Source organism: Pleurodeles waltl, chromosome 4_2 (genome assembly GCF_031143425.1).
Source record: "Pleurodeles waltl isolate 20211129_DDA chromosome 4_2, aPleWal1.hap1.20221129, whole genome shotgun sequence".
NCBI lineage: Eukaryota > Metazoa > Chordata > Amphibia > Caudata > Salamandridae > Pleurodeles > Pleurodeles waltl.
In genome coordinates this window covers 1,021,505,223-1,021,519,230 of record NC_090443.1, presented here as the reverse complement: position 1 = coordinate 1,021,519,230, position 14,008 = coordinate 1,021,505,223, and the positions used below count along the sequence as shown (strand labels likewise).

The following is a 14,008-nucleotide window of genomic DNA, read 5'->3' as shown; positions in this document are numbered from 1 at the left end:
TTTGACACTACTTACACGATTAAAGCACAGACATCAGATTATGTGCCAGCACTTTATAGGCCATAATAAAAATGGCAGTTTTAACTTTGGTGATTAGTTTAGTGTATCTGTCTGAGAGATATGAGTTTTGTCTTGTCTGTGTTTTGACTCACCATAAAGTAGCACAGAAGCATAGTGTACCTCCAGCATAGCAAAATGCACGACATGCACATCAAAGAATTGTTTTTTATGTAGACAGCTAAGTGGGTTATTGTTTTTTGTCACAGGGACAATTTTGTTAATTGCAGTTCATAAGATAGAATCCTAATATAGCACAGTGAGATATGAACCGAAATCAAATATCATCATGGAAAATACAAGGCATGGCATGGCTAGGCATTGCCAGTCGCCATTGGAGGTCACTGTAGCACGAAGAGTCAAGTTCACTGGAGCTTAGTGCTGGCGGGTGGCAAGATATTGCCGTGAACAGGTCTGTTTGTGGTCACGAAGAGCACAAAATCTCAGGATTTCTTTCTTTCTTTCTTCAAGGAGGGGCTCAACTGATGCCACACCAAGGGTGCTGGCAGCAGATCACCTGGGCAGATGCAGGGAGGCCTCCGGAGCTTACTATGTCCCTGTAGATCAGAACAGGAGATCAGTCAGCAGGACCTTGGAATCACTTCGGCCCGGGGTAAAGGGTGCAGGTCCAGCCTTCCTTCTCAGCAACCAGAGCAGGCCTCAAGCAGCAAGGCGTACTTCTGTAGTATTCACAGAGAAAGGAGTGTACTGAAGAGTAGGTTGAGGAGCTCAATTTTATACCTGGTGCCCACTTTGAAGTGGAAGAAGTTTCTGGAGTTTCCCCTAACAGACGTGTCTGGAATTTCCTGCCTCGCTGCCTCCTCCCAGTCTCTCTGGGGCACAATAGCCTAGTACAAAGTCCTTTGTGTGTGTGCTAGTCCAGTGCCTTTGGATTGCAAGTGTGGTAGGTGAAATCTCCTTCCCCCATTAAGCCAGGATTGCCCATCCTGTTAGAACCCAGACCCTCTATTGTGATGCTGTCTGGGAGGAATACACAAAGACCACCTCTGCCAACTACACCTCGGCATGTGACCCAGGAACCAGCTGCACGAGCCAAGTTGTTAGGACAGGAAAATGTTAATTTTCTGAAAGTCTAATTTTCAGAATTGTGACCTAAAATCCTACTTTACCATAAACGTGGGTTTTAAATTACAATTCCTCAGACATCAAACATAACTTTCCCACCTGCTCCCAAACAAACGTTACTACTTATTAAGTGTAATAAGATAACCCAATGTTATCCTATGGGGTAGGTAGGCTTTGAAGTAGTGAAAAATCATTTTAGGATTTTTCAGTAACAGTAGTGCATTTCAAACTTTCAAAATACAATTCCCTCTTCCCTAAGGGCTGTTTAGGGCCTACCTTAGGGTGACTTATATGTATTAAAAAGGAAGGGTTGGACCTTGCAAAAGGCTTGAGGCAGGTTTAAAAAGGCCACCTAAGTGGGTGGCACAATAAGTGCTGCAGGCCTACTAGCAGCATTTAATTTACAGGTCCTGGGTACATGTAGTATCACTTCACTTGCAACTTACATGTAAACTAAATGTGCCAGTTGGGTGTAAGATTTTACAAAGCTTAAAGGAGAAAGCACAAGCACATTTGCACTGGTTAGCAGTGTTAAAGTGCACAGAGTCCTAAAGGCAACAAAAATGGCACAGAAAACAGGAGGGGTGAAGGAAAATATTTGGGGGTGGCTGTGCAGAGAGGGCCTGGTCCAAAAGTGTATGATCTCAGAGAATATAGAAAAGGGTGTGGAAATGCATCCCACTCCCTCAGTGGGAGAAGGTGGATATAATCATTGTGGTGCCCTTCTGGCCTCACCGATCATGGTTGCCGATGTTAAAGCCCATTTCCAAAGATCTGCCTGGGATTTTTCCTCTTTTTCCTTTTTCTCTCAGAACTCCCTAACTTCCTCTTTCTCTAAATCTCAAAATATCAGTTTTGAGGTTGAGAGGTGAATTCTTTTAAATTGTGTTTCTTACTGATTAGTGGTTATTACATCTGCTGGTAGGATTGGGTAACTGTCAGCTTTACTTTGTCACCCACCGTTTCTTAGATTTTTTGAGGATGGGGTTACTTTGAGACTCGACTCTTCTTTTGTTCCAAAGGTTAACTGTTCATTTCACACTTCACAAGGAAGTGGATTTCTTTCCTTCTCCCTCCTAGAGGAGGATAATGGCTTGCATACTTTGGATGTTAATAGAGTGATTTCTATTTCTTGACAGATCACAGGTGTTTAGAAGATCCAACCATCGCTTTGTGACTTTCAGTCAAGTAGGTAGCAGGAGGAACGCCATGAAGATGACATTTAGCAGGTGGATGAAGTCCACAGCCATTCAGAAAAATCAATCTGCTTAGGATCAGGATTTGGTTAAGGCAAAACTAGGATAGTCATGGCTGCTTCTGGGGCAGAGCTTCAGGAGTCTTCATTCAGGAGATCTCCAGAACTGCCAATTGGGCCTTGGACAATACTTTTGTGAGGCATTTTAGAGTGAATAATGTAGTTGATAATCAATTACATTATGGTGTTTTGGTTGTGAAGCCATTCATGTCCTAAACATTCTTGATTATTATTTCTTCACATTAAGTATGGATTAAACTCAAGCATGTTTATTCTGATGGTTGAATTGTCTTGTTTCAGTCAAAGGTTTTTTTCTTTGGTATACCTCAAATATAATGAATGAGATGATGACAAGGGACATAGACAGTGCTCAATGTGAGCTAGTGAGGGCCACAGCACTCTTTTTCAGGCACTGGCACTTATGTTTCCACATCAGACTTTTAAGAGAGCAAGAAAGGGAAAAACACACAAAGGGGAAAGACAGAGGAAGAGAAAGTCTGAAAAAAGTCACAAATGGAGAAAGCAGGAACGCACAAGAGTGAAATAAAGGAGCAGGGAGTGTTGTGTAGTAAGTCAAAGAGGCATAAGGTGGATTTAGGACTACACAGCCTTAGTATTCAGTGCACCAACATTCAATTGCACGGGCAGTCATTCCTCTGAGATGAGGTCTGTGCCCAGGCAGTCATTCTTTTATAGCTTAAGCTCTGGACAGAGAGGTAAACTAATGCCCCAATTACTTACTGGTAATCTTAATTTCCTAGGTGTATATGATGTTATCAGATGTGTTTTTCTGGCATTTCCCACTCAACATACAAACTTTTAATTGGGCATACTGCAGGGCAGGATTGAAAGTGCTGTAGCTGGAGCTGTAAGGCCAGGGAGTTTATCACAACGCCTGTCACTGTCACAATGGTGTTCAGACTACTTGCTCTTGCAATCCTTGGGCTCTCTGCGGAGTGCGCAGACTGATTGTCACTTAAGTGCTCATTGTATTTTCCTCAGATGTGTTTCTGTAGTTTTGTTTCATTCAAACTGTGTCTTGAATAATACATACTGCAAACCAGGGGCAGCTCCTCCATTAGGGCCGAGGAGCGTCACCCCCCATCCAGCAGCGGCAGCTGCAAAACCTTTAAAAGAAAACGATAATAAACTTAGCTTATTATCGTTTTCTTTTACAAGGGTGGGGCCACAGGGGTGAAAAACAGTGAGGGGGAGTGCACAGCAGGGATTAGCTGGGAGCCTGTGCCTGCAGCCTGCAGCCTGCAGAGGAGATGGAGTAGCGGCGACATACACGGCATACAGGTACGTTTATTTTTTTTAATTGAAAACATTTTATGAATATTTCCAAACCGCCTTACTCCCCCCCGCACGCCGCCCTGCCCCTGTAACACTCGCAAGCCACGACTGCTGCAAACGGAATCCCTTTAACAGTCTAACAGCCTGGGTACGTTCAGGAGGTGGATGAATGTTCTTGACTGGGCATGATTGAAAGCTCAAGAGTTGAGGCTGAAATCATGTGAGGTATGGGGAGTGGCTGTCACTGTCATATGGGTTTAAATCTAATCCTTAGTCTCTTGAATACACACAGATATATGATTGTTTAAGCACCAATTCAAATTTGCCCAGGCGATTCTGTAGTTTTGATTTTCTTATCCAATCCAAGGGCTTTCTTACGAGCAAGCAGAGCTATGGACTGATGGGAAAGTGTGTGAAGGGTGTGCACAGCCAGGGCCAGATTGGGAACCCAAAACATCCCTGGCATATTCTGCCAAACTAGCCCCCATTGTGTATATAGCAAGTGATACTGACTACTACTTTGGGGCTTTGGGGTTGGAGGGGTATTCTAGCCCAATTTAGGAAAACATAGCAAAGATGATGCATTCTACTACACATTTTTTGATTATATATTCAATTGTTTTAGTTTTTAAAGCATAGTAAATTATCACCTTATAGTGCACCAGGATACAGCAATCTTTATTAGGGCTCTTCAATGATTCCCTCACTATCACCCACTAGCAGTGCCTTTCATCTCTACTAAGCACGTCTATCACATGTATTTCAGTGCAGGGTGTTGGAGCACTTTACATCACACACAAATAGAGAGACAACAAATAATACATATGTGGATCAGTGTACAGAAAAAGGTTACATAGGACATAGGGAACTATAAGGTGCAGGATTCACATGCACTCCATACTGCTAGGCATTTTTTAAGAGTACTTGGCCTGGAGAAGTATAAACTCAGGATTCAGGACATAACACAGTGGTCAGGGTTGAGTTTACTAATAACAAATTATTTCTACCAAAACAAACCCTGTTTAGCAAAATAACTTTGTAACCTGTACCATGCAATTTGCATGCAGCTCTTTGTTGGCAGTTCGCAGCTCACTGTGCTAGATTATGATTGTAACTTATGAACTGCACATTGACAAAAGCATCTTTGTGACAAAAGCAGTTTCCTACTGAGCTAGGCACATAAAATATTGTTCTGTGATGTGCATAGTACATGTTCTTTGTTGCAGGCACATGAACCCTCTGCACTATCTTAGATGAGACAAAACTGCCACTAGACAAAACTCAGGTCGCTCTCCAGCAGGTACACTAATCACCAGAGTTATCTTGTCACTTTTATTGTGAAAACGGTTGGCTATACAGGAACTCTGCAGTGCTTTTAAATGTGTTGCACTGCTACAAAACTGTCCCCCAGTAACAAAAGCAGCCCCACCTTTCCAACTTCCCAGGGAAATCACTGATGGCCAGTATGGCCAGTCCAGGCTTTTGCACAGCTGGCAAAATAATGACAGCAGAAAATGTTGCTTCTGAGTGAAGGTGGATAGGTCAAAGTGCTTTACATGACAATGATACATCAGATCAAAGTCATTGGAGTTATTGGGCAGTGCATGTTCACGAACGAGAGGCAGTGGTCTCAGGAAAATAGATCCAGTCTGAGTGCAGCAGCATGCAAGGAGGATAGCTCATGCATCTTGTCTCACCATGGACATTTCATCACCCCTTCCATGCCTCACACGGCCCCTGGGTATAGGAAAGTGCCCTCTTTTTGCCATGGTTACCCCTAATTTTTGCCTGCTGTCAGTGTGTTTTTACTGTGTTCCTGCTGACTAGGCCCCCAGTGACTGTCCTCTTCCTCTAAATGTGGTTGTCCTGACCTTGTACACCCCACAATTGGCATACTGGTGCCCCCATGTAAGTCCCTAATATATGGTACCTAGGTACCCAGGACATTGGGCCACTAGGGGATCCCCATGGGCTACAGCATGTATTATGCCATCCGTGGGAGCCCATGTAAAATGTGTCTGCAGGCGTGCCTTTGCAGCCTGCGTGAAAAGTTGCATGGCAGGTGACATCAGTGCTCCTTTCTGATAGGTGGTCACCTTGCAGGTGACCACACCCCATTTTAGGGCTATTTAGGGTCTCCCTCTTGGGTGGGTCCTCAGATTTGATGTGGAACATTCCACCAGGACTCCTCTACATTGTTTACTTCATCTTTTGGCCACTGGAACCGCAACTGGACATCACAGCAACCCACAATCTGCAGCTCCAGCGATGACTTCGCTCTGCAACTTTGTTTCGCCAGCTCATTCCAGCATCAGCATCTGCAACATTTCCCCAGCTGTGCATCCTGTGTGGGTGGCAAGTCTTCAGTCTGCACTAGAAGGAAGAAGGAATCTCCCTTGGAGTGAAGGAGTCACTCCCTTGCATCCGCAGGAACCAAATGCAAAAACGTCCGGCTGCGTGGATCCTCTCCTCTGCAACTCTGCATGGGTCCTGCAACACAAGTAGTAGTCTGGAATAGTCCCCTCTGTCCTCTCTACCAGCTGTCCAACTTGGTGGTGGTGAGTCTTTGCCTCTTCTTGCAGGACAGTACCCCTGTTCACCAAGACCCTTGCAGCTGCCAAGGCTTGTTGTCTTCTCTTCCAATGGGTCTTCAGGCTCTGTGTAGCCCTGGCCCCCAGCACCTCTTTCTGCATTGCCTGGTCTCCTGTCTGCTGCTCCAGCAATGTGGGATCCTTCTTCGGGTGTGCTGAGTGGGTCTCACTGCAACTCCTGTGCCTGCTGCCTGTGAATTGAGGGTGGGTGCTGCCTCCTCGACTTCCAACTCTCCTCACTGCTGAGGGTCACATGGGACTCTCCACCCTGGGTTGAATCCCCCTGGACCTTGTTGGTCCCCGGCAGCTCTGCATTTCTGCATTTGTAACATTTGCCTTTGTCAAGGCTTTTTGGTGGTTTTCCAACACCACTGACTGGCTTCAACTCTTTTTCCATTGTGGAACATCGACTTCATCACCTCTGAACTGCTTCTTCTGCTCCAGTGCTGCGCAGCTGTCTTCTTGTCTTCACTGCGACCTGGTCCTGCAACTACCAGACTCCCACAACTGGACACTCCATCTTGAGCTGGACTTGGTCCCCTTCCTTTGCAGGTCCTCTTCTGCCAGGATCCACCTTTAGGTTCTTTCAGTCTTGGTTGTGTCTTGCACAATCCTTTGGCAAACTTTTCCTGTGGGTTAAGGGGAAAACAGGTACTTACCTCTCTTGTCCTGGTCGCTGGGAGTCATTCTAGAACTTACCTTTTGGGGTTCCTAGTTCCTCCAGCTCCCTTCTTCAGATTCCACATCCCTGGGTGGGGGATTTCTTTTTGTATACCACTTACTTAGTATATGGTTTGTCTCCCCCCCTAGGGCCCACATTACTTTCTACTTTTTTGCTATATTGTTTCTATGCTAAGCACTGACATCTAATGTGTAATAGTATGTATACTCACCTCCTAGTGGAGTGGTGCCTATACACTATATTAATATTTGTGTTACCATAAGAAAGTACCTTTATTCTTGTAACACTGTGTGGTTCTTTCATGTGTGTAAGTGGTGTGTGACTGTGGTAGTATTGCAGAAGCTTTGCATGTCTCCTAGATATGTCTTGGCTGCTCATCCACAGCTACCTCTAGAGAGCCCTGGCTTCCTACACACTGTCTACACCTCACTGATAGGGGATACCTGGACCTGGAATAAGGTGATAACACTATAGGAGCTCACCACACACCAGGCCACCTTCCTACACTGGGTACTTCACATAGCCCACCGTATCCATCATTCGCCACACCCTTTTGGCGGCCCTTAGCCTGTACTCCCTCCCCCAGTCCCTGTTCTCATTTTGGACCTCTAGCCCTGCTTTCCAAAGTACTTCCCTCCTGAAGACCTCATACCCTACATTTCTCTGTACTCTTTGGCTGCATCTTTCAGTCTCTGCTGTCCTCCTTCAGACCTCATGTCCTGCTTCCTACAGTCTGTACTACTTAAGCTGGCAGCTGTCCTCAGTAATTGTTGGCGGAGTTGGATGCCTTTGTTTGAGCCATGGAGCTAGGGGAAGTTTGACCTAGTTGCTTGTCCAGAACTGCTGGAATGGCAACAATAGGAAAGAACATCTATGGAAGGAGCAGAGCACCTTTGCCAACTTCTGAGATGTGATATTTGCAGATGTAATGGCTATATTTCTATGGAGCCTTGGAGGTGGTGAATGGCTGATACTGCAGTAAAGCAGACCTGATGCATTTGTGGACAAGCACCATCCTAACTTCCCTGTTTCGCGGACCGACTTTTGAAGTTAATTTCAGGCTAATCACGGCCCTGCTCTCTTTTTGATATCTCACTTAATGATATCAGAGACTCCACGTTCGGAACTCAACTGCCATGACTGCCTTTAGTTCATGGTGCATATTCTCCCAGATTGACCACATAAATTAATTTGGTTTCTCGGAAACATTCCAGATCTCTTCGCAAGAACTACCCACATCAAAATTTCTGCCTTGAAAAAGTCCATGTGACGAAACACGTGCCGGCTGTTCGCAGACTATACTATATCTACAAGGAATAAAATCCTCATCAACTGCTACACATTGATTGGACTCTGCACTTTTCTTTCCACTTCGGATTTATTTATCTGACTACTTATGGTGTGCACTGGTTTTCTTTGATTTTACCATCCTGAACCTTATTAACATCATCCACCTCTGCCATGAACACCACACATTCCTTTGTTGCATCTGTCACCCACATCACCTCCCTTTTCAGGTCAAGCATAGCAGTGCACAAACGCTGCTTTTTCGACGTGTTGGTATGTATGTGGGCTTTTAACCACGCCCACCTCACCCATGGGCTCGCTTTTAAAAAATCCTTTGTTGTCATTGGTAAATGTTTTACATTTGTCCCTTCTTGGGGCAGTTTTGTGACTGCCTTGGCCATCAACCCTGTTACATGGATAATTGCTTGTTTGCCGATATGTTTGACTGTGAGCAAACTTCTTTTTCTTTTTGTGTCTCTCCTTAGCGCTCATGCTCATGGCCGCCGTGGCGCTTTGTATCGGCTTACTAATGTCAACTGTTTTACTTTCCATTTGTCAATTTATGTGGCAAGAAAAGTCCAGTTAAGAATATACAACACTAATAGCTCTAACTCGAGCAAACGTGAGACCCATTGCATTGCAAATGCTTGTTTAATCTTGGACTTCTTCTTCTTCATGTTCTTGCTGATACCCCATCACTGTAGTGCTCCTTTATCACCTCATGCTCCTGGGTCCCTCCCTCATTTTGGTGTGCATGGTATCCAGGAGGGAGCAGGGAGGAAAAGGTGGAAGAGCCCTGGGATAGGTACAACTTGAGGCTCTGATGTCACTCTACAGCCATAGAAGCCAGACAGTTCTATCCAAAGCAAAGACGATTAACAACTGACTCAGCCCCATCCCTTGGGAAAATAGTGACCCTCTTCCTGAGGGCAAATATTAGTGTGAATGGGACCAGGGCCACCACTCCACAATTTGGAGCAGCCTTTCACTGCCCTCTCTGCTGAAATAGCATGAATCTTGGAGGAAGTGCTGCTATTTTTTAAATCACTTCAGCAACATGTAATGCACATCGCGCATGTGCAGTAGAGGGCTTGGGCACAGACACTTCTGCATAGCATTCTGGGAGTGGTCAGGCCAAGGGTGTAGGGAGCTTGAGGGGAAGCGGCTAAAGAGCAATGGTGGGGCGCTGGCAGAAATGATCCAGAGTACAAAGGGAGGGGGATCCTACCATGACCAATAAGAATGAACTATTCCCTAATTTCTGCCTTTCTTGTACATGGACCTGCAGATAAAATAAAAAGCAAAAACCGTAAATGAAAAAAAATGCAAGTTAAACTAATCTGGTGGAAATTAATCATTCTAGTAGGAAATCTCAGTTTGCTAAGGCAATACCATCAGATGGCTGAGCATGTAACTGCAGGGTCACAGTTTCCGAATCGTGGGTAGTGCACTGAGGAATAGTGATGTGTGTTTATGAATATGTAGGTCATTAGAATAAAGAAAGACTGCACACAATTTAAGGTAGGCTGCCACAGTTTAAATAATCGATTTGTGCTTACAGAAGGTCACATGGGGGATTAATGAGCACTTATTAATAGTGCAGGGATGCCAAGTGAACCTCATCCTACTATATTCAAATTGAATAGAAATTAGAAATATGCTTAAAATATTTCCTGAGCGTTATGTTTGTGTTATTTGTAAGATGCAAACCTTGGGCTGAATTTGGGCTGGTGGTGGTGTGCTTGGGACTGAATTTGTTTTTGTACTTGAACAGCTTTGGGCTTATAACAGGTCTCAAAATCTGGCAACATCCAGACAATATGACAGTAAGCATCAGCACGGCCCACCGCAACTTGAGTTCTGCATCACCTATGCCTCCGCCGCGGCCCTGGCGCCGGCTGGCGGTTGCTGGGCCGCCACTGTCGTAATAAGGTCCTTTATGTTAGATGCCCCTAGCCTAAAATTGCCTCTGCTTCTGTAAAGGTCAATGTTGAAAATATATTCCCCTAAATTTTGTTTCTAATCCTCCCACGGTCCCCAGTATAAGTTTAAAATCATCTACGAATATCTGATAGTTGTGATGAGATAAGTTGAGAGTTGATATGATTCATACACTGTACGTTAAATAAGTTATTATTCCTGAGGGAGTGGTGATGAATGCTATTGATTCTGGTTATTTTGTTGGCATTGGATGTAAGCTTGAAAATTAGGCAATGTGAGGAAGATATGAGATGCACATGCTGACAAAGAATGTTTTTTATAGATTTCTACTGTAGCAAATCTGCCTTTTCTACATAGCTGTTATGTCTTTAGACTATGAGCACTAGGACCCAGCGGCCCTGGAGGAACTCAGTGAAAGAATTATGTAATCAGTTGGGAGGTGTTAAGGGGTGGTTATTAACAGTTATGACATAATGAGAAGTTTCAGTTTGATGTTGTACACTGATGAATAAAGACGTTAGTTACAACCTCTGTGTGTGGTGTGTTCTTTTGTATGCTCCCGGGTTGCGGTGGACGTGACAATAGCCACCCCTGATTTTCCACCTTTTTCTGGACCCTAACTTTGTTGTTTTTTAACTTTGTGCTTTTTATCACTAGGAAAACTGCCTGTGCACCGCCTTTACACATGCTTAAATTAGTTTGCCTGTCTGACTGACATATTTAACTTGCATATACATCCTTGTATATGAAACAGGAAATACACCAATGGAGATCAAAAGGTTGGTTTTCAATGACAAGTGTTGTGGTGGTTGTAACCAGTGTTCATGGGAGAACTTTGATATGCCTGATATTTGCATTTTTCTGTGGAGAAGATATTACTTGGGTAAAATGTATTTTAATAAACAAACCTCTGGGAACAGATTTTGTATGACCATTATGTGAATTAGACAGATCAATAGGAATGGTTTGAGACTTTACATGCTTGGTTTCATTGTGATTTTTGCCAATGCTTTCAATCCACCACTCCTTCTCACCTTTATTGCAGGCTGGTCCTTTGTAACCAGGGGCACAGATGCACTTGTTATTATATAAGGAACAGGAACCATGAATGCAATTATCTGTGGTGCAGGGTACCTCTAGGCGAGAGAAAAAAAACACAACAAAATAAAACAATGTTAAGGCATCCAATAAATCAACTCAATATGTCATTTTCACAAGATACTGAAGGACTATTAACACAGCCTCCAAGTTTAGTTCATTCTGCCTATTTGGCCCTGGTCCAGTAATCCATTTGCCAATTCAAGCATAAATTCACACAGAGTTTTATAGCCAGATGAGAAAAGAAAAACATTCATTATTCTAAATGCAAATGTACATGCAAGCACTGCCAGCATTGACATTCTAATTGAAATCTAATTTGTTTATATGTTTAAATAGTCAAGGATACCAGACACACTTTTAGGATGACAGGAGCCAGTCCGAACTGCAGAAACCAGGAGCAGGTAAAGAAATTAAAACGTTTAGGTCTAGCCTTTGAGAAAGCTTCTAACTGTTTTGCTGGACTATTGTTTTTTCAAAAACTTCATGCATAATCAGGGCCACACTGCGAACCCAAAGCAGCCCTAGCAAATTTTGTCAGACCAGACCCCGTGCATAGCGAGTGGCCTAAACACTACAAGGGGCTTGGGGTTTTTCCTCCAAAGAAAATATGGGACAAAAATGGTGCATTCTACAGCACATTTTTCATTTTATATAGAGTTGGATTAGCTTTTAAAGCATAATAAAAGATGAACACGAAAAATAAGATGTCAAGCATGAAACTTGAATTTAAATATAACATAATTGCACACATTCACTGTTAAGCAATCTGATTTGAATGCAGTAATCAGAATGCAGTAAGTATTACTTTCATTGTGACTGTTCTGCAGCCTTCCTAGCGCCCCATTCATGGAATCATCATTTGTAAGTTGGCCTTCTGAGCCCTTTATGAGAAGTATCCTGATTATCTGAGCCCTGACTGCCTGTCACAACAGCGTTCACATAGTGATTTGTGAAGCAAGACTCGATTAATAATACAAGAGGAGGAAGCTCCTTCTCCCACCTCACCGCCAAAGCCTGGAACACCCTTCCCTACCCCTCCCGGCTGCACCCTCCCTCACCCACTTCAGAAAGGGACGGAAAAACTAGCTTTTTGAATAAACACCTGCATCTAGCTCCTGGATACCCACTCAGATGACAAGCTGTGCTATAGGTACCTGATTGACTGTAAAGATCAAGAAGTGAAAGTTAAACAAGCATTGGTAAAGCCAAAAGGTGTGGCTTTCACAAGCTGAGGCATTTTTTTAAATAATGTTTACTGAAAGCATGTGCCACAAAAGATTAAGTAAATAACATGCTGCGATATGCTGAAACTGAAAAATATGCAATTTAAAAAGTTTAGTGATGTTTTTCAGTTAACAAGCCTTTCATTTGGGACGTGCATTTTATTATTATATCTATGAAGGAAAAAAGAATAAATAAAGATCGATACAAGCACTCAAATCTCAGGTGGTTCCTATGTTGCAATGTTACTTTACCACTTTATAACAACAATTTTAAAATGGAGACGGAAAATACATCACCACCGAACAGTAGGCAAAATAAATGATCATTATGTAAGTAAATTATTCCATCAAATCAGCATTAAAAGGATATACATAATATTTACTGCTACTCTTACTAACTTGAAAAGCTATTTACACCCACATCAGTGTCTCTGTTCACCTTTGTACTGGGAGAGATCTGTATCAAATTAGGAAGATTCTCATCAGATCAAAATGTCTGCCTGCCCCGTTGAGTAGTTGTATTTGAAAAAAGATAATGAAGTAAATTCTACCACAATACAGTTGTGTGTCATCACTTTTCTCAGGCAATAGATCTAGTAATTTAGGTGATGTTGCACCTTCCCCTTGATTCAACCAATGATGTTTGCATGCAGGCTGACATCCTTCTCTTGCAAAGTCCATGACACGTTTGTAGGTTGTATTACAATCAATATCGCGAACACTATTTCAGTAATGATTTAATGTGACCATTTGCATTTGATTACAACCATCTTAAGACCAAAATGTGCAAAGGAAGCTGAAAAGAGGATCACTGGAAACCCCTGGTTTCTCTTTTGGAATCCTTTTCTTAGGAATCTGTGAAGAAGATCTCTTAAACTGATTCAGTTAGATGTAAGCTTTACTTCCTGTTCCCAGCAGTCCTTCCACTCCCTCTGAGTCCACCACAGCAAGTACAAACTCCACTGGTCTGGTGAGAGAGCATCCCAACTCTGGCTTGCTGTGTGTATCGGGGCACTGCATTAAAACAAGAGTGTTACAGAAGGCACGGTATAATAGAATCTTATGCCCATGGAATGTTTATGGAATGTTTAGAGAGCAACACCTTACAGTCACACTGGTGATTTTTCATGGCACCTAAAAAAGTGTGAATTGGGAGCTAAGTTTGCCAAGTTGCTCATGTTTCCAGCTCATTAGAAAACAATATGCCCCTTTCTGGCTTTGCGATTGTCACTACTTTCCCTTCCTTTAGCTTCTCAAAATCCAGTCATCTGCTAGTGCCTGAACTTATCAATGACGCGTATTTTACGATTACCTCAACATTTTCACAATGTTACAATAGAGCACAACCACCACATTCACATGTCTACCTCACCCAGGTCCCCCAGCTCTTAGCAATATCCACTATCTTATCTTTACCATCATTCTAAACCTAGACATTTCCTTTGCATTTTACTTAATCATAATTGTAAGTCAACACATTGTGTACTCT

At 43.2% G+C, this 14,008-nt stretch overlaps 1 protein-coding gene across 1 annotated transcript in view; it reads right to left on the bottom strand.

The window, feature by feature from the left end:
• Nucleotides 1-14,008, bottom strand: part of LOC138293608 (adhesive plaque matrix protein 2-like) — a 562,975-nt gene that overhangs the window by 328,531 nt on the left and 220,436 nt on the right. The window contains exon 7 of the mRNA XM_069232882.1: nt 11,230-11,331. Within this exon, the coding sequence (XP_069088983.1) occupies nt 11,230-11,331 (102 nt within the window). The remainder of the gene's footprint in view (nt 1-11,229; nt 11,332-14,008) is intronic.